Source organism: Jaculus jaculus, chromosome X (assembly GCF_020740685.1).
Source record: "Jaculus jaculus isolate mJacJac1 chromosome X, mJacJac1.mat.Y.cur, whole genome shotgun sequence".
NCBI lineage: Eukaryota > Metazoa > Chordata > Mammalia > Rodentia > Dipodidae > Jaculus > Jaculus jaculus.
Window position 1 is genome coordinate 133457275 of NC_059125.1, and position 27556 is coordinate 133484830.

The 27556-nt window shown below is 39.8% G+C and overlaps 1 protein-coding gene across 3 annotated transcripts in view; it reads left to right on the forward strand.

Annotated features, from left to right (window-relative positions):
* LOC101602386 (integrator complex subunit 6-like) overlaps positions 1–27556 on the forward strand; it is a 65258-nt gene that overhangs the window by 16679 nt on the left and 21023 nt on the right. For 2 of the 3 annotated variants that reach the window (XM_045140540.1, XM_004653991.2), the window contains exons 3-8: positions 11425–11574; positions 12703–12792; positions 13025–13208; positions 13468–13596; positions 16316–16479; positions 25900–26052. In XM_045140540.1, the coding sequence (XP_044996475.1) occupies positions 11425–11574; positions 12703–12792; positions 13025–13208; positions 13468–13596; positions 16316–16479; positions 25900–26052 (870 nt within the window). Of the gene's footprint in view, positions 1–11424; positions 11589–12702; positions 12793–13024; positions 13209–13467; positions 13597–16315; positions 16480–25899; positions 26053–27556 lie in introns of those variants that run through there. The other variant, XR_006634609.1, reaches the window with a different exon arrangement.

Consider the following 27556-nt stretch of genomic DNA (forward strand, 5'->3'; position numbering starts at 1 on the left):
TATTTTTATTTATTTATTTGAGAGCGACAGAAAGAGAGAGAGAGAGGCAGAGAGAGAGAGAGAATGGGCGCGCCAGGGCCTCCAGCCTCTGCAAACGAACTCCAGACCCATGCACCTGCTTGTGCATCTGGCTAACGTGGGTCCTGGGGATTTGAGCCTCGAACCGGGGGGAATCGAGCCTCAAACCAGAGTCCTTAGGCTTCACAGGCAAGCACTTAAGTGCTAAGCCATCTCTCCAGCCCCCATTGTTTTTTTTTTTTTTTTTGAGGTAGGGTCTCACTCTAGCCCAGGCTGATCTGGAACTCACTATGTAGCCTCAGGGTGCCTTTGAACTCAAGGCTATACTCCTACCTCTGCCTCCTGAGTGCTGGGATTAAAGGCATGCGCCACCACACCTGGCTACCAATAAATATTTTTAAATAAGTCTTTGCAATGTATTAGGGAGGCAAATTTTTAACAACTTCCTTTGGTAAAGAAAGAGACTCAAGTAAGCAAGATTTCTTGCGATCTTGAGTAGTAGCATTTCCTGAAGCATGTGGATAAAAAAATGGTAGTCTGAACCTCAGAATTATATAGCATTCTATGTTTTCGGGAAGGGAAGCTATTTAATGAAGTAAAGTGCACTTTGGACATTTTTATAGGTTCCGAGAACTAAGAAGGGGCCTCAAAAAAAGAAAATAAACAAAAAGGAAGCCAAGAGAACTATATGTTCTTTTTTTAATTTTTTTTTTTTATTTGAGAGCGACAGACACAGAGAGAAAGACAGATAGAGGGAGAGAGAGAGAATGGGCGCGCCAGGGCTTCCAGCCTCTGCAAACGAATGCCAGACGCGTGCGCCCCCTTGTGCATCTGGCTAACGTGGGACCTGGGGAACCGAGCCTCGAACCGGGGTCCTTAGGCTTCACAGGCAAGCGCTTAACTGCTAAGCCATCTCTCCAGCCCAAGAATTATATATTCTTTTTTTTTTAAATTTTTTTTGTTCATTTTTTATTTGTTTATTTGAGAGTGACAGACACAGGGAGAAAGACAGATAGAGGGAGAGAGAGGATGGGCGCGCCAGGGCTTCCAGCCGCTGCAAACGAACTCCAGACGCGTGCGCCCCCTTGTGCATCTGGCTAACGTGGGACCTGGGGAACTGAGCCTGGAACTGGGGTCCTTAGGCTTCATAGGCAAGCGCTTAACCGCTGAGCCATCTCTCCAGCCCAAGAATTATATATTCTTAACATAAGTATTTTATGGAAGAAATAGCTATAGTAGGTAAATATAAAATCTCAGAATAATAAAATGCATCCTTTGAACATAAAAGGATATCAGTACATTGAGTCTAATGAGAAAACTTCCAAAAAGGAAATCAGATCAAATTCCTGTAGTATTGAGAGAAATAATTGTGTTAGAGTCACAAAGTAGCATGCAAAAGGACATTTTAGTAGAAGGTACAAGAAATCCGTTTCATTCTTGTGATGACATGGTGGTATCTTCTTAATATGCACTCCTAGTTTTTTTTTCTAATTATTATTTGCAAGCAGAAAGAGAGATAGACAGAATGGGAGTACCAAGGCCTCCAGCCACTGCAAACAAAATCTAGATGCCTGTGCCACTTTGTGCATCTGGCTTTATATAGGTGCTGAGGAATTGAACCTGGATTACCAGGTTTTGCAAGCAAATGCCCTAACCACTTAGCAATCTCTCCAGTCCCTTGTACTTCCTAGTTTTAACAGCTTCCTTCATAGCTGGGCCAGCTGTAAGCATAATTTGAAAAGATCTTTTAGCTTTTTATGGTGAATTCACTGTCATGCTGTTCAATTATTGGTAGATCACATATCTATCATTGTAGTTAAGAACTGGGTATGGTAGATTACACCTATAATCCCAGCACTTGGGAGACAGGTTGGAGTATTGCCATGAGTTAGGCCAGCTTGGGCTACAGGGTAAGAGTCCACCTAAAACAAACAACAAACAAAATACAAAAAAAAAAAATATTGAGGAGTCCTAGCCAGGCGTGGTGCACATACCTTTAATCCCAGCACTCAGGAGACTGAGTTAGGAGGTTAGAGGATCGCTGTGAGTTTGAGGCCAGCCCAAGACTACATAGTGAAGTCAGCCTGAGATAGAGTGAAACCCTACCTTGAAAAAAACAGAACTAAAAAGAGTCTATTTTAATGATGAGAAGAAAATTCTTGAGAACGAAAAGTTTTAACTTGCATAAATATTTGGTATAAGACTAATAGCAAGAACCAAGAGAAGAGTCATTTGTCTCCTGAGGAGGCAGACTTGATTAGAAAAGCAGGTCTTCTTGTTTTCTTCTTCACCATTCTGTCTCACTAGTCAGCTTAACAACATAGGAACAGTTGGCCATGACAAAGATGATAGAATGATAAATTAAAGAAAAAAAGTAAATAGGTTAAAAATACTATTGAAATTGATTTATTGTAATTGTTTGGGGTAGTTGCAGAGCAAGATTTTCCCAAACTTACGGAAAGCAGATGGAAAAAGGAAAATAGTTTATCTTTCAACAAGAGAATTGATGGCTATGCTAAATTTAGACTCAACTGGCTTATAACTTGAGACATCTGGGAAAATACTCAAATCCGTTAATCGTCTAGTTTGTAACCATTAAAAGAAGTGCAAAGTCCAGAATAGCCCTCTACCATGGCTTCTGAAGAGCAAATATTATCACAGTGATTTCATTTCCTTTAATACAAAATGCAAAGTGGGTGGTAGAGGGAAAGCAGCATGTATTGTATCTGGATGTCAACATGGGCACTTATTATTCATTCACCGGGAAGGGCTAAGTAGCTGAGAAGACTTGGACCGCACTGCCCATTCAGGAAAATGACCAAATAGGCTAAGGAGTAAATGTGCCCCCAAATGAGTTAGTGCTGTGGTTCAGCACCAAGTTGGTGGACATAGGGAAGCACTGCCTTTCTAGAGAGAACTCTTGCTGTTGGGAGAGCCTACCTCCTCCTGACAGTCTGTCATATGTAAGGATTCTTTTTTGTTTTTGTCTTTGGAAAGAATCCTTTGAAAAGATTCACTGCCATTCCCTTTAACTACTAACGTACAGAGTCTTATTTATTTTTCTGTTCACAATTTAATTATTTATTTTTAAATTTACAAATACTGACTTGATATTCACTTTGTAAAGGGTAATTCCTGTGTGAGAAGATAGGTGCAGCTGCCCTGAATACCTTTGTGAGTTACTTTGGATAGGATTATTAGTACTATGTTTTATGTATTGTACTATGTCAAGCAAGATCATCATTATTTTGGAAAAGGATTACAAATGACCTTTAGAGATAGGGCAGAAGCTTCCAGAAAGGGCTCTAACACTCCCACCACATCCCCTTCAAGGAGAGTTGATCTGTTTTTATCTCTTTTACTTGTTTATACTTCCTGGCAATGTTTTGATCAAGGACAAAGCTCTTGCAGTAAAACAAACAAACAAACAAATATATATATCTGAATCAGAGAAATGGTCTGTCGGTCTGTCTTGAATGGCGTGAAGTTCAGGAAGTACGATTACTGGCAGAATGCGATGTGGGGAAGGCACCAAATACCTCCTCCATTTGAACCCAGTATGACACAAGCACAAGACAGCTTTTGCTGATGTTATTGTTGTTGTTTTGAGGCAGGGCCTTACTCTAATCCATGCTGCCCTGGAACTTTGTAGCCCAGCTTGGCTGCTATTTTGTGGGTGTGAGCTACCACATCCTGCTCTGAGTTCTAAGTAGCAGCTTTAATTTCTGATAAAGGCTAGACTGAGGATTACAGTCTTGATGTATGTTCATGAAAAGTTTCCAAACACTACATACTGATAGACCTCCCATGTAGGTCTGCTGTGGGGGAAGAACCTATCTCTTAAACACTACATGTCAGAGACATGCCAGACAATTAAAAAGGGCTTCAGCAATAGGCCTAGAGGGACCATGCCAGCTCCTTGTTCTCAAACCCCCCAGTTAGATTAGAAGGTTGAAATGATGGTAGTAAGAAATAATCCTTTTGGGCTTTGCTGTGCTAAGGAGGGATGTGCAGGGTAGTGATGTTGGCTAGTGATGTGAGTGCAGAATAAGTGGCTGTTGGCCACAGACAGCTGAGAGCGGAGCACAGGTCATTGATGAACTGGACTTCCATGTTTTTCTGTTGGTATGAAAAGACAATTTTAGTTGTCTATGCAAATTTAAGACAGACCTGAATACTTTCTAAGACAGTAGGTGTTTACTTAAGTCAGTTTTACTTATAGGATTATTACAAGGTATAGAATTATAGGGTATATAACTCTGACATATAAAAGATTATTATGAGATATGGAATTCTAGGATATGAAAGTCAGAAGGAATGTTAGAATTGTTTTTCAGTCTTTTCATTCATTGGATGAGGTAACAGAGCCCCAAATGGTTGAAGTCACTTAGTCTGCACCACTTGCCAAGTTTGTGACAGCCAGTTACAGAACAGGTTCGTCCAATATTTAATTTGCTGCCCCACCCCCAAATGTCAACTGTATTAAGCCATCAGGGAATGAAGTGAAATGGAATTTGGAAATTACTAAGTTAAATTATGAGCTAAAGTACCAGGGCATGTCTGTGATGTGAATATAAGAAGTAAAAGGAAAAGTGTGTAGTGTACTGCTTTAAATGTGGGAAGGCATTTTGAAGTTAGGCTACCTCCAAATTGTGGCTTAGGGCTGGAGAGATGGCTTAGCAGTTAAGGTGCTTGCCTGTGAAGCCTAAGAACACATATTCGAATCTCCAGGTCCCACATAGCCAGGTGCACAGTGATGCAAACACGCAATGTTGCACATGCGCACAAGGGAGCACACCTGTCGAGTTTGTTCACAGTGGCTAAAAGCCCTGGCACGCCCATTCTCTCTCTCTCTCAAAAGAAATAATAAAAAATAGTCTCAAAAAATGTATCTTAGCCCTGCTCAACTTCAGTGTCTTCATCCTTAAAATAGAAATAAAAATAGGCCCTACCTTCAGTGTGTTTCTAAGGCTGAGTATGGTGCTGTGTATCGGATTCTGTGCTTTATATATGGGAGTTCCTAGCATGTAGGAACTAAAAAATATTATCTATCATTATTCATCATCTTACCTCTGAGAAGCTTAAAAATGTAGCCTGTGAAGGTAATAAATAATTTGGGATTTTACCCACCCAGGTTTACTTCTCTGCCCTAGGGCTCCCTTCCTTGTCTCTAGGGACTTTGTAATCCTCTTTCCTTCTCTCTTTTAGGTCTGTATTTATGTCACCAAACGGTGCTTCACATGTTTCTCAATTTACTTCTTCCTTTTCAACCCATCCTAATTTTGACTCTGAGTTCCATAGGCCTGCATACTTTCTAGCTGCTTTTTTCCTGAGTAGTTTCTCCTTCCGCTTGTCTTGTTTGTTGCTACCAGACCCCATCTTCCTGAGGCATCATTTTATCTTGTTTTCCCAGCCTTGAAATCTGTAATGACTTCATTATCGGCTGCCTCAAGGGTAAATTTTCACACCTGACCTCTAGGTCTCTCTAGGTCCCTCTCGAGTATGTCTCGCCTGTGGGCCCTAGGGGCTGCTATTAATGTGACTGAACACAAAATTGTAAACTTGCTTAAAACATGTTTGTGGTTTTGTGTTTTTTTTTTGGAACTTGATTTTGCAATTCTCAAATAGGAACTTTTAGATGACAATTTCATGTCACAATATCAAACGTTTGGACACACCTGCTAGATGATCAGTGACCAAAAGGAATCAGGCATACACAATTTAAAACATTCAAGTAGCCATGTTAAAGAGTAGAAACAGATGAAGCTACTTTTATTAGTATATTTTATTTAATTGAAAATGGCTCACAGAGTATCATGTTAAACAAAGTATGATTTCAAATGTGAGCATTATACTGAATAATGAGCTCAACATCATTTGGAGGATGTGTCTAAATCCTCCAAACTCCATGTGTAGAATTTGGAGTATATAGTACATGCTTAGAATGTGCGAAGCCCTGAAACCTCACAAAATATATATTCTACTCTCTTATCATCTTGATACATCTTCTCACCTTGACACATGCATTTTAAATACTCAATAGCCATTGATGGCTAAGGGCTGCTCTATTAGATAGCATAGTTCTAGAGGGTAACTTGTCACCATTGTCATCTATGTAAATAAGATATACCTAAATTTCACTTCTTATTTGTTAAAACAAAATAGAGTGATAACATACTGAGCTTATAAGGTTGTTTCAAGTTGAAGCAAAGTATGAAAGTGCTTTATAAGATAGAGTTGGCAAGAAGGCATGGGAATTAATCTCAGGAATAATGAGTTTGGTCACAGGACTGGGATGGCTTTGAAGTATAGTAAATTGCAAGAAAAGTCTGGTTCTGATGTAGCTCAGTGGTATAGTGCCTACCTAGCATGTTGTGAGGCCCTAGGTTTGATCCCGAGTACAGAAAAAAGATGGTCAGTTAGGGGCTGGGAGTGTAGCTCAGTGATAGACTATATATTTAGCATGCAAGAGGCCAGGGTTTGAAAACCTGTGCTGCAAAAAATAAATAAATGAGTAAATAAATAAATATATAAATACACAAGCAAATTAACCATCTGAATTAATTTGTGGAAAAATTAACTTCAAGTAATGAATGCAGAACATTAACATGTATTTTCTCCTGCTGTCTCTTTTTATTTATGTATTTATTTATTTATTTGTGTGCATACAGGTGCACCACATTATAGAATGCTTGCAGGAATTTATATGGGTGACTGGATAATTGAATCTGGTACTGTAGGCTATTCAAGCAAGCACCTGTAACCACTGAGCCATCTCCCCAAGCCGTTTATTTTTTTTTCCTTTTTTTGAGGTAGGGTTTCATTCTAGCCCAGGCTGACCTGGAATTCACTATGTCGTCTCAGGGTGGCCTTGAATTCACAGTGATCCTCCTACCTCTGTCTCCCGAGTGCTGGGATTAAAGGCATGCACCACCATGCCCGGCTGCCGTTTTCTCTCTTTAGAATGGTCCTTTTGGAAGAAACTTGTTACATGAACAAGATTTTCTAAATATTTTAATTAATCTTCAAACCCCCTTTCTGTTAGCACTTTGAAAAGTAGATATAAGAAAATAAACTTTTAAAAATTGAAATAAGATCTGAACTGATACCAAGAAATGCATCACTTTGGTAGCAAATGTAGGGACAGCACTGTAGTACTCAGATAGGAATGATATTAAAATTTTCTCATATTGTCCAGTTCCTTGCAAGAGATCAGAATTATCCTAAAAACAGATGTCAGAGATTTAGATGTTGAAACTTTGTAATATGTTTTCAGTGCATGTTATTAAAGGAAGGTAAGGAGAACTGTTCGGACAAATTGATTAGTAAGATTGCTAACAGGGTGTATGCAATCAAGCTGCATCATTATTTTGAGTATTGATGCATTCCTCTCACACACCCCACCTTCAGAGATATGGGTCAAAACCCAGAGACCTGGGCTGGAGAGATGGCTTAGCAGTTAAGCGCTTGCCTGTGAAGCACTAAGGACCCCGGTTCGAGGCTCGGTTCCCCAGGTCCCACGTTAGCCAGATGCACAAGGGGGCGCACGCGTCTGGAGTTCGTTTGCAGAGGCTGGAAGCCCTGGCGCGCCCATTCTCTGTCTCTCCCTCTATCTGTCTTTCTCTCTGTGTCTGTCGTTCTCAAATAAATAAATAAAAATTTAAAAAAAAAACCCAGAGACCTGTGTGTGCTGGGCAAGCACTCTACCATTCAGCTACACCCGTTAGGTTCATTTGTTTCAGTTTTTTTTTTTTTTTTAAACTTTGTTTGTTTTTTGAGACAATCTCAGCTGTGTGGCTCTGCTTAGCCTCAAACTTGGAATCCTCTTGCTTCCGTCTCCCGAGTACTACGATTAAAATCATACACCACCATGCCCAGTGTCCCTTGTTTTGTGAGGCAGGATCTGACTGACTATGTAGCCCAGGCTGGCTTTTTTTTGAGGTAGGGTCTCACTCTAGCCGAGGCTGACCTGGAATTCACTATGTAGTCTCAGGGCAGCCTTGAACTCATGGTGATTCTCCCACCTCTGCCTAAAGGTGTGAACCACCATGCCTGGCTCCAGGCTGGCTTTTAACTTGCTTTGACGCCTGTGTTGTTGCATGAGGTGTTTATGAATCTACCTCCTCCACCTTTTGAGTACTGACATTAGAAAACAGGTGCCATGACATTTGCCCATATTGATGAGGTGGGTTTTTTTTTTTGTTGTTGTCGCTTGTTTGTTTCTCGAGGTAGGGTAGGGTGTCTAGCCTTGGCTGAGCTGGAATTCACTATGCAATCTCAAGGTGGCCTCGGACTCATGGTGATCCTCCTATGTCTGCCTCCTGAGTTCGGATTAAAGGTGTGTGCCGCCATGCCCATCCTGATGAGTTTTTAAGTGATTCCCAAATCATATCCCAGAAGTTTACCCAAATAGTCATGTAATGAATTGTCATGTGGTCCTTTAGAAGTTCTACACTTAATATAGATGTAAATTCAAGGTTACAGTGTGGAAATGATATTGCTAAATGATATAACTCCAAACATGGTCAGCTTTATAAACTGGCTTCTAGGAAAATAGTACGCCATTTGTAACTTTTTCCAAGCCAGAAACCCAAACCTAATGTATGACCTTTCTCTCCCTCACCCATCCTACTAATGAGCTGCTGATTGCTTACAACTCCACCTCTTGAAATACTTCAGCCTGCAACTTCTTATCCTTACAGCCCTAGCTCAGGCTTTCATCACATTTCTGGTAAACTATTGCAACAGTGTCCAAACCAGTTTCCCTGCCTCAAGCCTCAAGCATCAGCCTTCTTTGCACCCCTCAATTTAGCCTCTAACTCCTGACAGAATGATCTTACTAAAATGCAGATATGATCCCACTCCCTCCCTAATTTAAAACAACAACAACAACAATGAATCTGTCCCTTCCTAGTCTGACAGACACAATCCAAACTATTGCGTGTGGAATAAATAACATTTTGTTTGTATACTCAGAGCCCAAATTACCCTATTAACCTTACCTTCTGCCATGTGCCTAGAGCCATCATAATTACATTACTTGTATTTCTCCACTAAGCCCCATTGTTTTATGAACTCTGTTCTCTTCTCATAGATGTCCCTACTACCGTTAGGCACACTGTCTTCAGGCTTCTTCAAATGTCCCAGCTTCCATCACTCTCTGGTCAAATGTTCTTCAGCCTCCAAATATTATCGTGCTTTGAGAAACCAAGAAACTAAAACAGTGTTTGCTGGAGTTGTATGGATGGTGGATAGTATACTTTCAGGTCAACATGAACTCTAAATTATTGAGTTCATCTTGCTATTTTGTTCTTGATTTTTACTTCCACCTGTACTAGCCTAGTTGGCATTAACTTTAGCATTGAGCATGTTCCCCTCTGGACTCAGGGTCCTTAAGGCTCAGAAGGCTGTAACAAAATGAGAGCTTAAATAATGTTGGCTTTTCTTCCTTGCTTTCTCATGCTGCCTTTTTTGGTTTTTGTTTTCCTTCTTTCTTTATATTTTTGTTGTTTTGAGGTTAGGGTTTCACTCTAGTCCAGGCTTACCTGGAATTCACTTTTTAGTCACAGAGTAGCCTCAAGCTCATTGTGATCCTCCTACCTCTGCATCCCAGTGATAGGATGAAAGGTATGTACCACCACACCAGGCTTCATGTTACTTTTAAATTTAATTTTATTTATTTATTAATTCTATTTTTTATTGATAACTTCCATAATTATATTCAATAAACCATGGTAGTTCCCCCCCACACACATTCCACTTCACAATTCTACTCTCCATCATATCCCCAACCCCTCTCAATCAAATCTCTCTTTTTTGAGTTTTTGTTTGTTTTTACTTATTTATTTGAGAGTGACAAACAGAGAGAGAAAGAGGCAGAGAGAGAGAATGGGTGCACCAGGGCTTCCAGCCACTGCAAACGAACTCCAGACACGTGCACCCCCTTGTGCATCTGGCTTATGTGGGTACTGGGGAATCAAGCCTTGAACTGGAGTCCTTAGATTTCACAGGCAAGTGCTTAACTGATAAGCCATCTCTACAGCCCAGTCTCTCTTATATTTTTGATGTCATCATCTTTTCCTCCTATTATGATGGTCTTGTGTAAGTAGTGTCAGGCACTGTGAGGTCATGGGTAGTCAGGCCATTTTGTGGCTGGAAGAGTGCATTATAAGGAGTCCTACCCCTCCTCTGGGTCTTACATTCTTCCCGCCACCTCTTCCGCAATGGACCTTGAGCCTTGGAAGTTGTGATAGAGATGTTTCAGTGTTGAGTACTCCTCTTTCACTTCTTCTCAGCACTGTGGTGCCTTCTGAGTCATCCCAAGGTCACTGCCATCTGAAAAGAGAAGGTTCTCTAACAAAAAGAGAGAGTAGCATTAATATATGGATATGAACATTAAGAGACGTGCTTACAGGGCAGTTTGGAGAGCGTAATATATGCGCTTAGCCAGACACCAGCAGATGTTACACCCCTAGAGTTCATGATTTCCCCCATCATAGGTTTTTAGTATCAGACATGTATTCTCTCCCCCCCGTGGAGTGGGCCTCAAGTCCAATTAAAGGGCAGTTGGTTTCTCCCATAACAGACATGCCACTATTGCACCAGTTGGCTCATTTGGCCTGGCTGGCACAACATAAGGCTTGCAGTGTCCACCATTCTGCTTTTTTTTTTTAATAGCCATCACTGGCTAGGCAGCACCATGTATTCCCCCCTGCTATTCTACAGATCAGTCAATCCCAGTATGTTTGCTGTTGATCTTGGACCTTTGGTTCTTTGCTACTATCCATAGCTGCTGGGGGTGCCTAGAAACTGTTGTGTGTTTGCCAGAATTTCCTTTCTCCTGTTACTCTCCTAGATTTGGGCTTTCCTGGAAGTTTAATAGTGTCAGCCAGGTTGTCTCCAAATAAATGTCATTTCTGTACTCCCTCTTTATTCTCATTTAAAAGTGAAGCAATTACATAGTAAAATTCATGTAGATCATCTACTCAGTAGTCAATTTATTGTCTCTATCAATGATGATGCATTTATAAAATCAATGTTCCTTGCTCTCCCCTTACTCCATATTCATCAGTTCATGGCCAGTGTCAAGCTGAGGTAACTAGTATATTCTAGAATGTTTGGTTGCACCTTAATGTAAAATGGCCTCCTGAGATAAAGAACTCTTGCCATAATGAAAGACTGCATTATTTGCTTCAGTTCTTGGTCTTGATCAGTAGAGGCAGATCAGCAGATCTTCCTGAAACTAACTGCTTGCTCTAGTTCTACTTGATCAGTTAAGCTATAGAACAGAATCGTGTTGCAGAATGATTAATTTATCAGAAATTTGATATTTGATAGTGCTTGCTTGCACTCTACATATTGTTCATTGTATAATTGGGAATTTCTTTGTAAATGTTTGGTTTTCAGGCTGGTTGGAAGGAAAATCATGCAACATTCATGAGCGAACTAAAAAATCTCCAGGCTTCTGGACTGACTACTCTTGGTCAGGCTCTAAGATCCTCATTTGATTTGCTAAATCTCAATAGATTAATATCTGGAATAGACAATTATGGACAGGTAACAATTTTTGAGTGAGTACAGCTAATTTATTTTGGTCACTTGGGGTAAGAATTCAACTTGGGCAAGGTTACTGAGATTTCTATTACTTTTCATCCACTCAAAAGAGGCTCATCCACCTTTTAGGTGCATACTTTATATAGGGGACAGCCTGGTATGGTGGCACACACCTTTAATCCTAGTACTCGGGAGCTGCAGAGCAAGTTCCAGGTCAGCCAGGGCTGGAGTGAAACACTACCTTGAAAAAATAAAATAAATAAATAAATAATAGGGGATGTGGCTAAGTGGGTAGAGTGTGTGCCTTGCAAGCACAAAGCCCTGGGTTCGATCCCCAGCACCTCATAAATCAGATGTAATGGCCCACTTCTGTAATCTAAGCACTTGGGAAGTGGAGGTGGGAGGCTCTAAAGTTCAAGGTCATCTTAGTACATATTGAATTTGAGGCTAGCCTAGGATATGCGAGACCCAGTATAAGAAAAAAACCAGCTGGGCGTGGTGGCTCACGCCTTTAATCCCAGCACTCGGGAGGCAGAGGTAGGAGGATTGCCATGAGTTCGAGGCCACCATGAGACTCCATAGTGAATTCCAGGTTACCCTGAGCTAGAGTGAGACCCTACCTCGAAAAACCAAAAAAACCCAAACAAACAAACAAAAAACACTGTTGGTGGTTCTTGAACTGGCTTGATTATTAAATAATTAAAATTGCCTATCATCAGATATCAGAAAATAAAATTAATACATTTCTGGAAAGTGTTGGAGCAAGACAGTTGGAAAGAAATGTTCTGTGTCCCTAAAACCCCATCCCAAACCTGATGAAAAAAGTCTAGAAAAAGAGGATGAATGGTAGAAAACAATTTCATGCTGGTAACATTGTCCTTTCCTACCCTAAACACTCTGTTCACTGTCTTTAGAGTCACTGTGCAGACTGCAGAGTATGCCACTAGTGTCCCCAAATCTGAGGATTTTGATTCAGGTGAATGGGCTCAGGAGTGTGGATGAATCATTCGTTCTTTATCCAGGAAAAAAACATTATCATTTATTTGAGAGATCATTGGCAAGGCAAATGTAGAAGTTTGAATACAATTATATTACTGTACACAAATCTAATGCTTTTTAAATGTATTTTAGGGAAGAAACCCATTTTTTTTAGAACCGTCTATTTTAATTACCATCACAGATGGAAACAAGTTAACGAGTACTGCTAGCGTTCAAGAAGAGGTGAGATTTATTTTTTTTTTAAATTTTCATTTAAATAGCAAAGAATGCACAACTATTTCTGTGGGAGGCATGCATTTCCAGTGAAGGATTAAGTATGGGCAAATCTTCTATTTTGGCAATCCCTGAGAGATGGCTCAGTTCTGTAGCATTCTGTGAAAGCAAAGTGAGCCCTTTAACCTGTTCTTCATTTTACATGGGTTATGATGACCCTTTTCACATTTTGCCTTGTCAGCTTCATCTTCCTTTGAATTCTCCTCTGCCTGGAAGTGAACTAACCAAAGAACCTTTTCGTTGGGATCAAAGGTTATTTGCCCTGGTGTTGCGTCTGCCTGGAGTGGCTTCTACGGAACCAGAGCAACTCGGGAGTGTACCAACTGATGAATCAGCCATCACACAGATGTGTGAAGTCACAGGAGGTACTGACAGTAGTCCATATCTGTGAGGGAAGAATTTAGGTTAGGATACCATAGTTCTCATTAAATGCCATATCTGCTTGCTTTCCTTCTAAATTGTTTAACCTTACCTCTTAAGGTCATCATTGCTATCACATTCCTGCCAATGTGGTTTTATGATTATTCCCAACTTACATTTCAGGGCTTCAAATACTTATATTATGAAATAGCGTTTTATTTGCTCAAACTTGTGCTTTTCGCTTTTTTTTTTTTTCTGCTCTAGGTCGCTCCTACTGTGTTAGAACACAAAGAATGTTGAATCAATGTTTAGAATCTCTAGTTCAGAAAGTACAGAGTGGTGTAGTTATTAATTTTGAGAAAACAGGACCAGATCCACTGCCCATCGGAGAAGGTACAGTAATATCTATTCTTAGTAGTAACTTTTAAGAATTTTTTTGTGGCAGGGTCTCATTCTAGCCCAGGCTGACCTGGAATTCACATTATAGCCCCAGGCTGGCCTTAAACTCATGGCAGTCTTCCTGCCTCAGCCTCCTGAGTTCTGGGACTAAAGGTATGTACCATTATGTATGGCTAGTGATAACTTTTTTTTTTTTTTTTGCTTTTCAAAGTAGGGTATCAATCTGGTCCAGGCTAACCTGGAATTCACTATGTAGTCTCAGAGTGCTCTTGAACTCACGGCAATCCTCCTACCTCTGCCTCCCGAGTGCTGGGATCAAAGGCGTGTGCCACCACGCCCGGCTCATGATAATGCTCTCAACTTTAATGTATTGTCTAGAAGGATGATTTGAAATTGAGAAGATATTGCCCACATGCATTCCAGCCATTACAACATCCATCCAACTTCTGTATCATTGCTCATGCATTTGTGTCACATGCACAAATTCTAGCATCTTTAATTTCATATCAAATGTTCCTCAGAAAAGTCCTCCTTTTGGGGGGCCCATTTTATGTGCACTGACATCGTTTCTGGGATGACACTGATGTGTTTTCCTCTATGCTCACAAATTGTCTGGATACCTATCTGGTGCAGCACTTGAGTGGTGATCTGGATTGCTGCTTGTGAGCACAAGATGTGCTGAACTATCTTTATGAAATCTTTTAATTACACCCTATGGCAAACGATTGTGTTTATCCAGGAACTTTTTGTGTTCTATGATGTCCTACACTGGTATTTGCCCATTCCCTCATTAACTGCTAAATGTTTCTCTTCAAAAGAGATTTTACAGAGTTTGATATCTAAAAATACATAAAAGCAGAGCTAGTTTTACATTGGGACGTGAACCCAAGGTGAATCTCCAGATGGTTTGTCAAGTGCATGTTTGTGAATAGATTTCAAAGGGATTAGAGGAACTAAATAAATTACACCCTAGTAACATATTGCAAGACTTCCTTAGATCTCTGTTCTGTTGTTGCTCCTCATGTATGTTAATGCACACATGTGCACATATACCACAACACACACATACACATACAGAGAGAGAGACACACATAGACTTCATTTGATTATTACCATGGTTCTTTGATTTGATTCCCTTGGCCAAGGCCGATGGGACCTAGTACATGTAGCAGAATGCTAGTTTTTGTCTGAAGCAATGATCTGTGGTTCTTGATGTGTTTCCCTTTTTCATTCCTTGATCCCTTTGAGAAATTGTTCAAAAATATAGGGTCCTTTCCTATAAAAGGGATAGGTCATAGATATACAATTTTGTATGTAGTTTCAGGAGTTTATTAGACTCCCAAGTTAAAAAATTTTTGCCATGGAAAAAAGACAGTCTCACAGTGGATTTAAGTCAGTCATAGTCAGGAAGGGCTTGCTAGACCAGTTGAATTCCCAGTGCATAATTTTGTGAACAGCGAACTTTAATAGGGAAATATGAGTAGGATTTTATTTCATGTAAATGGCATAAAGTTTCTGTCTCTGGTTCCCCTCTTGCAGAGTTCTTAACCATTCAGGTTCCAATAGAAGCAAAGAACACTTTGCTCAGAAAGAGGGACACCCCCAGTGTCGTAAGGCCAACTTCATGGTGATCCTCCAATGCTTTTATATGTTTTCCCTAAAGCTCAGTGAATCCTGAGCAAACAGTAATTATTCACTTATAGTAGTGTTGAAAATAATTAAAACTTGGCTTTCATAAATGCAAGTTGGACTAACAAATCATAGTATAAAGCATTATACGACTCTTTTTGCATGTGTTTGGTGAATGAGGCAAATGAATTATAAATTAGATTTAATAATGAAAATGCATTCAAGCCACATTGCTAAGCAGCATTATACAATGGCCAAGTTACATGGTTTTTAAATCACATATGGGGAAAAAAATGGTGAATTAGCTCACAATAATGACCTTGAGGCATTTGCTTTGTGTTTGACATCTCTCCATTGGATCACCCAGGATGGGTACTTTGCATCTTTAGATGGATTTTGGTAGTTTCTGTTTTGCCATTATGGTCATTGGCTCTAACTCTTCAGGAAGGACTTTTTTTTTTTAAATCAAAAAGAATTTTTTTTTCATCTTATTGAACATAGAAGAAATGTACAAATGGAATTTATCATCTATTTGTTTTCAGGTTCCAAAAATGTTAAAACTCTACTAGGGAAAAATGATTTCATTTGCTGAATTTGATAACTGAATACTTGAAAAATAACCATAGTGTTTTGATGTTTTTCATTTTTGTGTTCACATCTTATACAATTTAAAGCTACTTGAGTGAGAGGTTTTTATATAACTCCATATTCTCATAGAAGGTTAAGGAGTGAAAATGTTGGATTAGAGGGGATAACTAGATGAAATTTGTCTAGAGAAAACATTTGGAAATTTTAGTGCCAGGCTGGGCAGATGGCTTAGTGGGTGAAGCATGTGCCACGCAACTCTGAATATTGAATTCATATCCCAAGACTCCACAGAAAGGCCTGAAACTGTGGCATGTATGTGCACATGCACACATGTGCGCACCCCCTTCCACACACACTAAATATTTTTTAAAAAATCTTAGTATGGTCATGTTTTTCCATTTTCCATTTTTATTTTGGTTTGGAAAAAATGTACAAGATGATAAGCAACTGTAAAAAGAAATTCATGTTGTCTGCTTCCTTTTGTTTAATTTTGTAGATGGACTTATGGATTTGTGTAGGCCAAGCAATTCATTTGGTGTTCCACCTTGGCATAGCTGTCATAAACTCATTTATGTGCGACCTAATTCCAAAACTGGAGTTCCTGTTGGGCACTGGCCAATTCCAGAATCTTTTTGGCCAGAACAAAATTTGCCATCATTAGTAAGTATCATAAAACAAGAAGGTCTGAATTTTTAATTTGATAACAGTGAAGCTTGTAAAATAGCTTTGATCATTTTAAGCTGTGCTGCAGGCAAATAGGTACTCCTCCATTTTGTTTCTAGCTCTTACTGGAATTATATATACCTTGTTTCTTTTAAAAATATATTTACTCATTTATTTGCAAGGACGGGGGTAGGGTTCAGCATGGGCACACTAGGGCCTCTAGCCACTGCAAACCAACTCCAGATGCATGCACCACTCAGTACATCTGTCCTTAAGTGGGTACTAGGGAATCAAACAAGGGTCATTAGTTTTCTACAGGCAAGTGCCTTAACTTCTGAGCTATCTCTCCAGCCCTACCTTGTGTCTTAAAGCAAAGGAATAGAACTTCTTTTAGTCTTTCTAGTACTTCTTTTACTTGCCTTTGTCTCTTAGATAGTAAAAGCATTGTTATTCCTGATGTCATAAAGCATGGCTTGGTTTTCATTTCCAAGCTCTGACCTTATTTACACGCTGCCTAACAAACACTGGCAAGGCTGCAGGTGTATTTCAGTAGTAGGGTGCTTGCCTAGTATGCCTAGAACCCTGAGTTCCATCCCTAGCACTGCATAAGTGTCATGGTAGACATGGTACATGCCTGCAATCCCAGTGTTGTCAAGATAGATGCAAGAAGATCATAAATTTAATGTCATACTCTTTTACATAGTGACTTTGAGGCTAGCCTAGGACACATGAGATTCTGTCTCAAAAAGTGCACTTGTGAGGCTGGAGAAATGGCTTAGCAGTTAAAGGAGTTTGTTTGCAAAGCCCAACACCCTAGGTTCAATTCCCCAGTCCTCACATAATGTCAGATGCACAAAATGGTGCATGTGTCTGGAATTCTTTGCAGCAACAAGAGGCTCTAAGATGCCCATTCTCATTCTCATTTGTTCTCTCCCATTCACCTTCCTTCCCTCCCTCTCTGCTTGCAAACAACAAATGAATAAATATATTCAAATTAATTTTCATGCACAGCTTCTGGAAATTGCAATCTACTTTATGTGCTGCATAGGTTCTAGAATATTTAGTATGTCTTGTTTAAAACATCTTAATGTTCAGCTTCCTAGGAAGTCATTGTACATCTATAAGAACTTGGTACACCTATTTTTAAAACATTTTTTTCTTACAACTTCCATAAGTATAGATAATAAACCATGATAATTACCCCCCACATCCCACTTTCCCCTTCACAGATCCATTCTTCATCATATCCCCTCCCTCTCTCCACTAGTCTCTTTTATTTGGTCATCATTTCCTTCTATTATGAGAGTCTACTGAAGGTAGTGCCAGGCATGGATATCCAGGCTATTTTGTGTCTGGAGGAGCACGTTGTAAGGAGTCCTACCCTTCTTCTGGGTCTTACATTCTTTCCGCCACCTCTTCCACAATGGACTCTGAGCCGTGGAAGGTGTGATAGAGGTGTTGCAGTGCTGAGCACTCCTCTGTCTCTTCTTCTCAGCACTGTGATGTCTTTTGAGTCATCCCAGAGGTCACTGCCATCTGAAAAGAGAATGTTCTCTAACCAAAAGGGAGAGTAGCATTAATATACGGGTATAAACATTAAGAGAAGTACTTACTAGGCAGTTTGGTGAACATAATATATCCATTTAGTCAGACACCAGAAGATATTACACTCCTAGTGCTCATGATTTCCCCTGGCATAGGTTTTCAGTATCAGTCATGTATTTCTTCCTGTGGAATGGGCCTCCAGTCCAATTAGAGAGTGGTTGGTTCCCCCCTAACAGACATGCCACTGTTAAACCCATTTGGTCATGTGGCCTGGCTGGTCAAAGTTAAGGCTCACAGTGTCCACTGCTTTCACCACTGATGACTTCTGTCTCTCTCATAGAGCTACATGTAGTGTAGCTTTTTTGTTTGTTTGGTTTTTCAAGGTAGGGTTTCACTCTAGCCCAGGCTGACCTGGAATTCACTATGGAGTTTCAAGGTTATCCTCCTACCTCTGCCTCCCAAGTACTGGGATTAAAGGTGTATGTCACCACTCCCTGCTTGTGTAGCTTTTTCTAGCTTTCTGTCAGCTGGTCTGCAGGGAGGAGGCTTTCAGCTCAGGTCTAGCTTGATTTCTCAGTGACCTTCCAGCCAAAGCATGCAGAGTCTTCAACAATAGGATCTTATTGTCTATTTCTGGTAGGAAACCAAGAGTCTTGGCTTGTAATGTTTTGGGGGCATCAGAGATCTCCCTGGCCAACAACTCACTGGAAGGTATCCCATCCCTGGCACTGAAATTTTCTAGTAAGTCTATGGCTTCTGGGTGTTCCATTATCCAAAAAGTAGGTTTTGTTATGGCTTATTCACAACAGTTATTTATTTATTTAAAAGAGTCAGACAGAGCAAGAGAGAAAGAATGGGTACCCAGGGCCTCTGGCCATAGCAAACAAACTCCAGATGCTTGTGTTATCTTGTACATCTAGCTTATGTGGCTCCTGGAGAATCAAACCTGAGTCCTTTGGCTTTGCAAGCAAATGCCTTAATCACTAAGATATCTCTCCAACCCAATATCTTGAATTTTGATTATCCCTCCCTCACCCTTCTTTTACTCAGCCTCTTCTTGTAACCTCACTTAGGCCATTGTACCACCGCAATCTGTTCTTCTACTTAAATATATGGAATACCATCTCTTTAAGTCCTCCCCTCCCCTCTCCTCTTCCCTTATAGCTCCTTTCTAGCTTACTGGCCTCTGCTACTGATTTTTACTCCAATTCATATGAGTCTAAACATTAGTAGCTAGGATCCACATATGAGACAGAACATATGGCATGTGGTTTTCTGGGCTTAGGTTACCTCACTTAGTATAATCCTTTCCAGATCCATCCATTTCCCTAAAAATTTCATAATTTCATTTTTCTTTATTGCTGAATAGAACTCCATTGTATAAATATACCATATTATCATTTTCCAGTCATCAGTTGAGGGAAATCTAGGCTGGTTCCATTTCCTAACTAATGAGAATAGAGCAGCAAGAAACATGGATGAGCAAGTATCTCAGGAACCTCCACACTGATTTCCACAATGGCTGGACCAGTTTACATTCCCACCAACAGTGCAGATGGGTTCCTCTTTTTCGGCATCCTCACCAGCATTTATGGTCATTTGTTTTCTTTTTTTTTTAAAATTTTTATTAACATTTTCCATGATTATAAAATATATCCCATGGTAATTCCCTCCCTCCCCACCCCCACACTTTCCCATTTGAAATTCCATTCTCCATCATATTACCACCCCATTACAATCATTGTACTTACATATATACAATATCAACCTATTAAGTACCCTCCTCCCTTCCTTTCTCTACCCTTTATGTCTCCTTTTTACCTTACTGGCCTCTGCTACTAAATATTTTCATTCTCATGCAGAAGCCCAGTCATCTGTAGCTAGGATCCACATATGAGAGAGAACATGTGGCGCTTGGCTTTCTGGGCCTGGGTTACCTCACTTAGTATAATCCTTTCCAGGTCCATCCATTTTTCTGCAAATTTCATAACTTCATTTTTCTTTACCGCTGAGTAGAACTCCATTGTATTAATGTGCCACATCTTCATTATCCACTCATCAATTGAGGGACATTTAGGCTGGTTCCATTTCCCAGCTATTATAAATTGAGCAGCAATAAACATGGTTGAGTATGTACTTCTAAGGAAATGAGATGAGTCCTTTGGATATATGCCTAGGAGTGCTGTAGCTGGGTCATATGGTAGATCAATCTCTATCTGTTTTAGGAACCTCCACACTGATTTCCACAATGGCTGGACCAGATTGCATTCCCACCAACAGTATAGAAGGGTTCCTCTTTTTCCACATCCCTGCAAACATTTATGATCATTTGTTTTCTTGATGGTGGCCAATCTGACAGGAGTGAGATGGAATCTCAATGTAGTTTTAATCTGCATTTCCCTGATGGCTAAGGATGTAGAACTTTTTTAAGATGTTTATATGCCATCTGTATCTTTTCTTTTGAGAACTCTCTATTTAGTTCCATAGCCCATCTTTGAGTTGTTTGATTTCTTATTATTTAGTTTTTTGAGTTCTTTGTGTATCCTGAATATTAATCTTCTGTCAGATGTATAGCATCTGACATGTATAGAAGGTCCCAGTGGTTGATTAGTGGTTTTATTTCCTGAGCAACTGGTGTTATATTCAGAAACTCATTCCTATGCCAATATTTTGAAGGGTTTCTCCTAAGTTTTCCTCTTGCAGTTTCAGCATTTCAGATCTGATAATAAGGTCTTTTTTTCAAGGTAGGGTCTTGCTCCAGCCCAGGCTGACCTGGAATTCACTTTGTAGTTTCAGGGTGGCCTTGAACTCACAGTGATCCTCCTACCTCTGCCTCCCAAGTGCTGGGATTAAAGGCGTGCGCCACCACGCCCGGCTGATAATAAGGTCTTCGATCCACTTGTACTTGATTCTGTTGTGTGGAGAGAGATAAGGATCTAGTTTTATTCTTCTGCATATAGATAAGAAGTTTTCCCAGCACCATTTCTTAAAGAAGCTGTCTTTTCTCCAATGAATATTTTTGTCAAAAAGAAGGTGGTGGCAGGTGTGGTGGTGCATGCCTTTAATCCCAGCACTGGGGAAGCAGAGGTAGGATGATCGCTATGAGTTCAAGGCCACCCTGAAACTACAAAGTGAATTCCAGGTCAGCCTGGGCTGGAGCAAGACCCTACCTTGAAAAACCAAAAATGAAGAAACAAAGAGAGAGAGAGAGAGAGAGAGAGAGAGAGAGAGAGAGAGAGAGAGAGAGAGAGAGAGAGAGAGAGAAAGAGAGACAGAGAAAGGAAGGGAGGGAAGGAGGGAGGGAAGAAAGAAAAACATATGGCTAGATCTGGGTCCTCTATTCTGTTCCATTGATCTGCATGTCTGTCTTTGTGCCAGTACCATGCTGTTTTTGTTGCTATGGCTTGTACTATAGCTTAAAATCAGGTATGATGATACTAATAACCTTATTTTTTTTTGAGGTAGGGTCTTATTTTGGCCCAGGCTGACCTGGAATTCACTATGTAGTCTCAGGGTGGCCTTGAACTCATGGCGATCCTCCTCCCTCTGCCTCCCGAGTGCTGGGATTAAAGGCGTGTGCCACCATGCCCGGCTTCAATAACCTTATTTTTGTTGCTCAGAATTGCCTTAGCTATTCGAGATTTTTTGTGCTTCCAAATGAATTTTAAGATTTTTTTTTCTATTTCCATGAATAATGACACTGGAATTTTGATGGGAATTGCATTAAATGTGTAGATTGCCTTTGGTAAGATTGACATCACAATATTGGTTCTTTCAATCCAAGAATATTGGATGTCTTTCCATTTCCTAGTGTCTTCTTCAATTTCTCCCTTGAGTGTTTTAAAGTTTTCATTGTACAGATCCTTCATTTCCTTGGTTAGGTTTATTCCAAGGTACTTTATTACTTTTTTTTTTTTTGAGGAAATTGTGAATGGGAGTGATACCATGATTTCATTCTCAGCATGTTTGTTGTTAGTATATAGGAGAACTACTGATTTCTGTGCGTTTATTTTATATCCTGCTTTATTGCTAAAAGTGTGTCAGCTCTAACAGTTTCTGGTAGAATCTTTAGGGTCCTTTATGTATGGAATCATATCATATACAAATAATGATAATTTGATCCCTTACTTCTCAATCTGTAATACTTTTATATGGGTCGCTTGCCTTATTGCTATAGGTAAGACTTCCAAACTATTATAAATAAAAGTGGGGACAGTGGACGCACTTTTCTTGTTCCTGTTTTTAGTGGAATATCTTCAAGTTTTTCTCCATTTAGTATTTTGATAGCTGTAGGTTTGACATAATAGCCTTTATTATGTTGAGCTATGTTCCTTCTATTCTCAGTTTCTGTAGGAGTTTTGAATTTTGTTTATTTTTATTTATTTATTTGAGAGCGACAGAGGGAGAGAGGCAGAGAGAGAGAAAGAATGGACACACCAGGGCCTCCAGACACGTGCGCCCCCTTGTGTATCTGGCTAACATGGGTCCTGGGGAATCGAGCCTCGAACCAGGGTCCTTAGGCTTCACAGGCAAGCACTTAACTGCTAAGCCATCTCTCCAGATCTCCGTAGGAGTTTTATAATGAAGAGATTTTGGATTTTATCAAATGCCTTTTTTGCATCTATTGAAATGATCATGTGATTTTATCCTTTAGTCCATTTATATAGTGTGTTACATTTATCAATTTGCATATGTTGAACCATCCTGCATCTCTGGGATAAAGCCTACTTGCTTGGTGTGAATGATCTTTTTGAGATATATATATTTATATCTATCTCTATCTCTATCTATCTATCTATCTATCTATCTATCTATCTATCTATCTATTCGAGATAGGGTCTCACTCTAGCACAGTCTGACCTGGAATTCACTATGTAGTCTCAGGCTGTCCTGAAACTCACATCGATCCTCCTACCTCTGCCTCCTGAGTGCTGGGATTAAAGGTGTGTGACACCATGCCTGGCTGATCTTTTTGATATAGTCTTGTATTCTGCTTGCCAATATCTTGTTGAGAATTTTTGAGTCTGTGTTCATGAAGAAGAGTGGTCTGTAATTTAGGTTTTTTGATGTAGGGCTTTGCTTTAGCCCAGACTGATGTGGAATTCAATATGTAATCTCAGTATGGCCTTGAAATTGCAGCAAACCTCTTACCTCTGCCTCCCAAGTGTTGGGATTAAACGTATGCGCCACTATGCTTGGCAGAAATTCACATTTTTTAAGATGGGCTTTCACAGTGTAGTCAGTCTGGCCTTGAACTCTTAATGAGTCAGTCTCACAAGTACTGCTCTTGTAGACATGCCTGCACCTTGATGGATAAATAAGCAATATTTTAACTGATCTCTAAGCAAGTATGTCTTTTTATTCATTGCATTTTTTAGATGGGGTTTTATATTCTAGGTACTTCTAGTGCCAGCTAAATTGGCTTCCTGGGGAGAAGGTACCCAGTGAAAATGGAGCACATAAGAAGCATATTTTCTTTCCCCTATCTCTAGTCTAAAAAAGGCCTGAAAAATTCCTCTGACATGGTCTAGAAATAGGATGGGAAATACAAAGCACACCATTGATCACTCCTTTATTATAATACTGTCCTGGTTCAGTTAATCTATAGTTTAAATTCTAGAAATTTTCAGTTAACTCTATTTTCCCTTGGATTACTAGTTTTTAAAATTTTATTTATTTATTTCTCTGACAGAGAAAGAGGGAGAGAGAGAGAGAATGAATGGGCACGCCAGGGCCTCCAGACACTGCAAACGAACTCCAGATGTGTGCACCCCCTTGTGCATCTGGCTAACGTGGGTCCTGGGGAATTGAACCTGGGTCCTTTGTCTTTGCAGGCAAATGCCTTAACCACTAAGCCATCCCTCCAGCCCTGGATTACTACTTTTTTTTATTTTTATTTTTTTTCTTTATTTTTTTTAAATTTAATTTATTAGTTTTCTTTTCAGTAAATACAGGCAGTTTGGTAGCATTATTTAGGCTCATCTGTGATCTACCCCCTCCCATTAGACCCTCCTTGTTATTGAAAATGGGTCGTGCATTGTGGAGTTAGCCCCCAGTTATTAGTATGATAAATGTCTCTGAAAATCATGACCCAACATGTAACTCTGACATTCTTTCCGCCCCCTCTTCCGCAAGATTTCCCTGAGCCATGTTGGGTTCATTTTTGGTCTGCTTCAGTGCTGAGGTGTTGGGGGCCTCTGAGGCTCTGGCTCTCTGATTTGGTAGGAGTTGATTTTTCTCTGCGTTGATCTCCTTCCCCTTTGTGCTGGTATCCGGTTCACAGGAAAACATCACCCTTGCTAATTTCGCCAGTTGTCCTTAGTTTCAGTTGGGCCCCTTTTGAGGTATGTTGGGGCAGCTCTCTTCTTAGGATCTGCATCTATCTGGAAAAGAGAAGCAGATTCTCCAGCAGAGAGTAAGTTAGCACCCGGAAAAATGAGATAAGACTTACTTTTTTGATAGACTGGATTACTATTTTTAACTCCTGAATTTTTTTGAAGGAGTGAGCATGGAGGGCTTGAATAAAAAATATTTTTATAAAAAATATAAAAAAGAGGCTTGATGCTCCTGCTGTGGGTAAGGGGAAAGGTCCCTTTACCACGCCTTCCCCCGCCCCCCAAGGCTCCAATGTAACAAACCACATTGTCAACTACCAGCCCTTCATACACCAAAGTAAATGTTTTAATGACAGATTTACTTCCTTATTGCTAACTATGGGATTTTACTCATGTCTTTAGTTTTTTTTTTACATGTTCAGATATAAGAAGTCAGAAATATTTCACAAGATTAATAAATTGAAATCAGGAAACCAAAATCGAGGAAATTCTAAATAATCTGTATGGCATTCATGTTAGAATTCCTCTGCCTTTCAAAGTTCATTTGAGAGCTGCTTTTCTTAACCCATTTATATCTTGTTGGTTTGGAAATGAAAAGCCAAATGAATGTCTCCATTTTTATAAAGGAAGCAAAAAATTTTATCATAGTTATTATCCTTCCAGATCTCTCAGCCCTTGCTGTCCCCCCACCCCCATTCTCTGTGGTGGTCTCCAATCAAACAGACTAAACCTGGTAATAAAATTGCCTCTCCATTAATCTGCCCCAAACATTCAGACCTTTCTAGCTCTACCAAAAAGCATCCCCCACTGCAGTTATTCAAAGGAAGCATGTGGGTATGAGCAGAGCTATAAAACTCCTTTGAGGCTCTGGAGTTGTGACTGACTCATTGTCATCGTGTACCTTGCCCTTTCTTTGTTTTTACTATTTTCATTTTGCTTGTTAGTGGCTTGAGCTTTGCCGTTACCTCATTAGAAAGTTTAACTGCTTCTACTTCTAGTAGTATATGGATTGTCTAACCTCATGTTACAAAGGAATAAAAGCCATGAAATGTTTTGAGGTTACAGCGTAGTTCTGAAAGTTAGACTTTATCCTGTGGATCATAAGTGCTTCTGAATATTTAAAAGAGTTGGGTCTTTTTTTTCAAGGTAGGGTCTCGCTGTAGCCCAGGCTGACCTGGAATTCACTAGGTAGTTCCACGCTGGCCTTGAACTCACAACAATTTTCCTACTGCTGCCTCCCAAATACTGGGATTAAAGTCATGTGCCATCACACTTGGCAGAATTTCTTATTTTTTAAGAGGCTCTCAAGAGCTAGATTTTTTTTTTTTTACTTCATTGAAATTCTAGCTGTGAATTGTAATTTACCTTCCCTCTTCACAATGCTACACAGGTGGTAGAAATAATCTGAGTTCCTTCTTCCCATTTAGTCCATATTGTAGGACTGGTTTGACCACATATAACAGAGCTTGCAGAATTGTTGGAAATGCACACTTGCTTGATCATATTTTCTTCCTTCCTTTTTTTTTTGTTTTTTTAGCCTCCACGAACATCTCATCCTGTGGTGAGATTCTCCTGTGTAGATTGTGAGCCAATGGTTATAGACAAACTGCCCTTCGACAAATATGAACTTGAACCATCTCCCTTAACTCAGTATATCTTGGAAAGAAAGTCTCCTCATACTTGCTGGCAGGTACTTAACTTTGCCTATTTACCAAATGCCTGTAACCATTCTGGGACCTGAGAATTGTTCATAATTGTTTCTAATCTGAAAATATTACACTCTGACTTTTTCTTAAACATGCTGTCAAGGGCTAAGGAGATGGCTCAGTGGATAAGAGAACTTGCCATATAAGCATGAGGGTCACATAATCAGCTGGGTATGACCATGCACGCCTGTAACCCCATTCATGTTGTGGATGGCTGGGGATACCAGAGAATCACTGGGCAGAAATGGCAGCTCCAGGTTCAGTGAGAGACTCTGCCTCCAGGAAACAAGTGGAAGAGCAAAGAAGAGAACACCTGCCATTCGCCCCCTCCCCACACACACACTCACATCAAAAAGCCACAGCAAGCAAATAATGTTAGAATGATCCAAATCATTAACCTACTGTATGCACATTGTCACTATAAGGAAGTAGAATCTGACGAAACTACGTATTTGTTGTTTGTGAGGGTGGTTAATATATGGTCCCTGGTTCCAGGTTAAGAATTCGTTTTTCTCTTTTATTACTGTTATTAGTATTATTATTGACATATTTTATATGGATATATCATGTGTTGTGTTTAGTTTAAAAACCCTTGAAAGATGCAGATTGTGTTCAGGCATGATTTAGGCAGCTGAAGTAACACTCAGCTCTTGTTTATTTATTTATTTATTTTAACCTAATGCATACTTGTAATATTCCCATGAGGTTATCCTCTTTTGTCCCCTCTCTCTTGACCCATTGATTGATCATCTCTTTGTTGCCTCAAAATAAATTGCAATAGTTTCCATCTTATAATAGTTTATTCAGTAAGTATTTATTGAGTGAAAGATGACTCAAAGGAGAGAGGAATGGGACACCAAAGGGAACGAGAACAGAACTTCATAGTAGTACACATGAGGACTGTTTACATAATCCTTTCAATAGGCTTTGTTTTGTGCATGCGGGGGACTGCTTTCTAAGTCTTCTCTAATCACCCCTTGTTCTTTTGGGAAGTTAATTTGTTTTAATGCCTGGTATATTTAGCAGTATTTCAGCATTATTTTCCATTATATTAACCAAGTAAATATTTGGGGGTTGTTAATGTGGCCCATGGTTTCTAAGAGGTTATTGCATCATACAATTTCATTTTAAACATGATTATGGAAAATTGTAACTTGAGCCGGGCATGGTGGTGAACGCCTTTAATCTCAGCACTCAGGAGGCAGAGGCAGGAGGATGGCTGTGAGTTCAAGGCCACTCTGAGACGACAGAGTGAATTCCAGGTCAGCCTGGGTTAGAGGAAGACTCTACCTTGAATCTCCCCTCAAAAAAATTGTAACTTGAATATTCATGTTTAGTGTGATTATTTTGAAATGACCATAAGCAAAAAGCACTCTTCCTATTTTTAAGTTGCAATTCAGTTGTTCAGTTGTTGCTGTAGAATGTTGCTATAAGCTTGGCTTCCCATAAAATCATTATTGTCATAACTGTACATTGTTTCATGTCCTA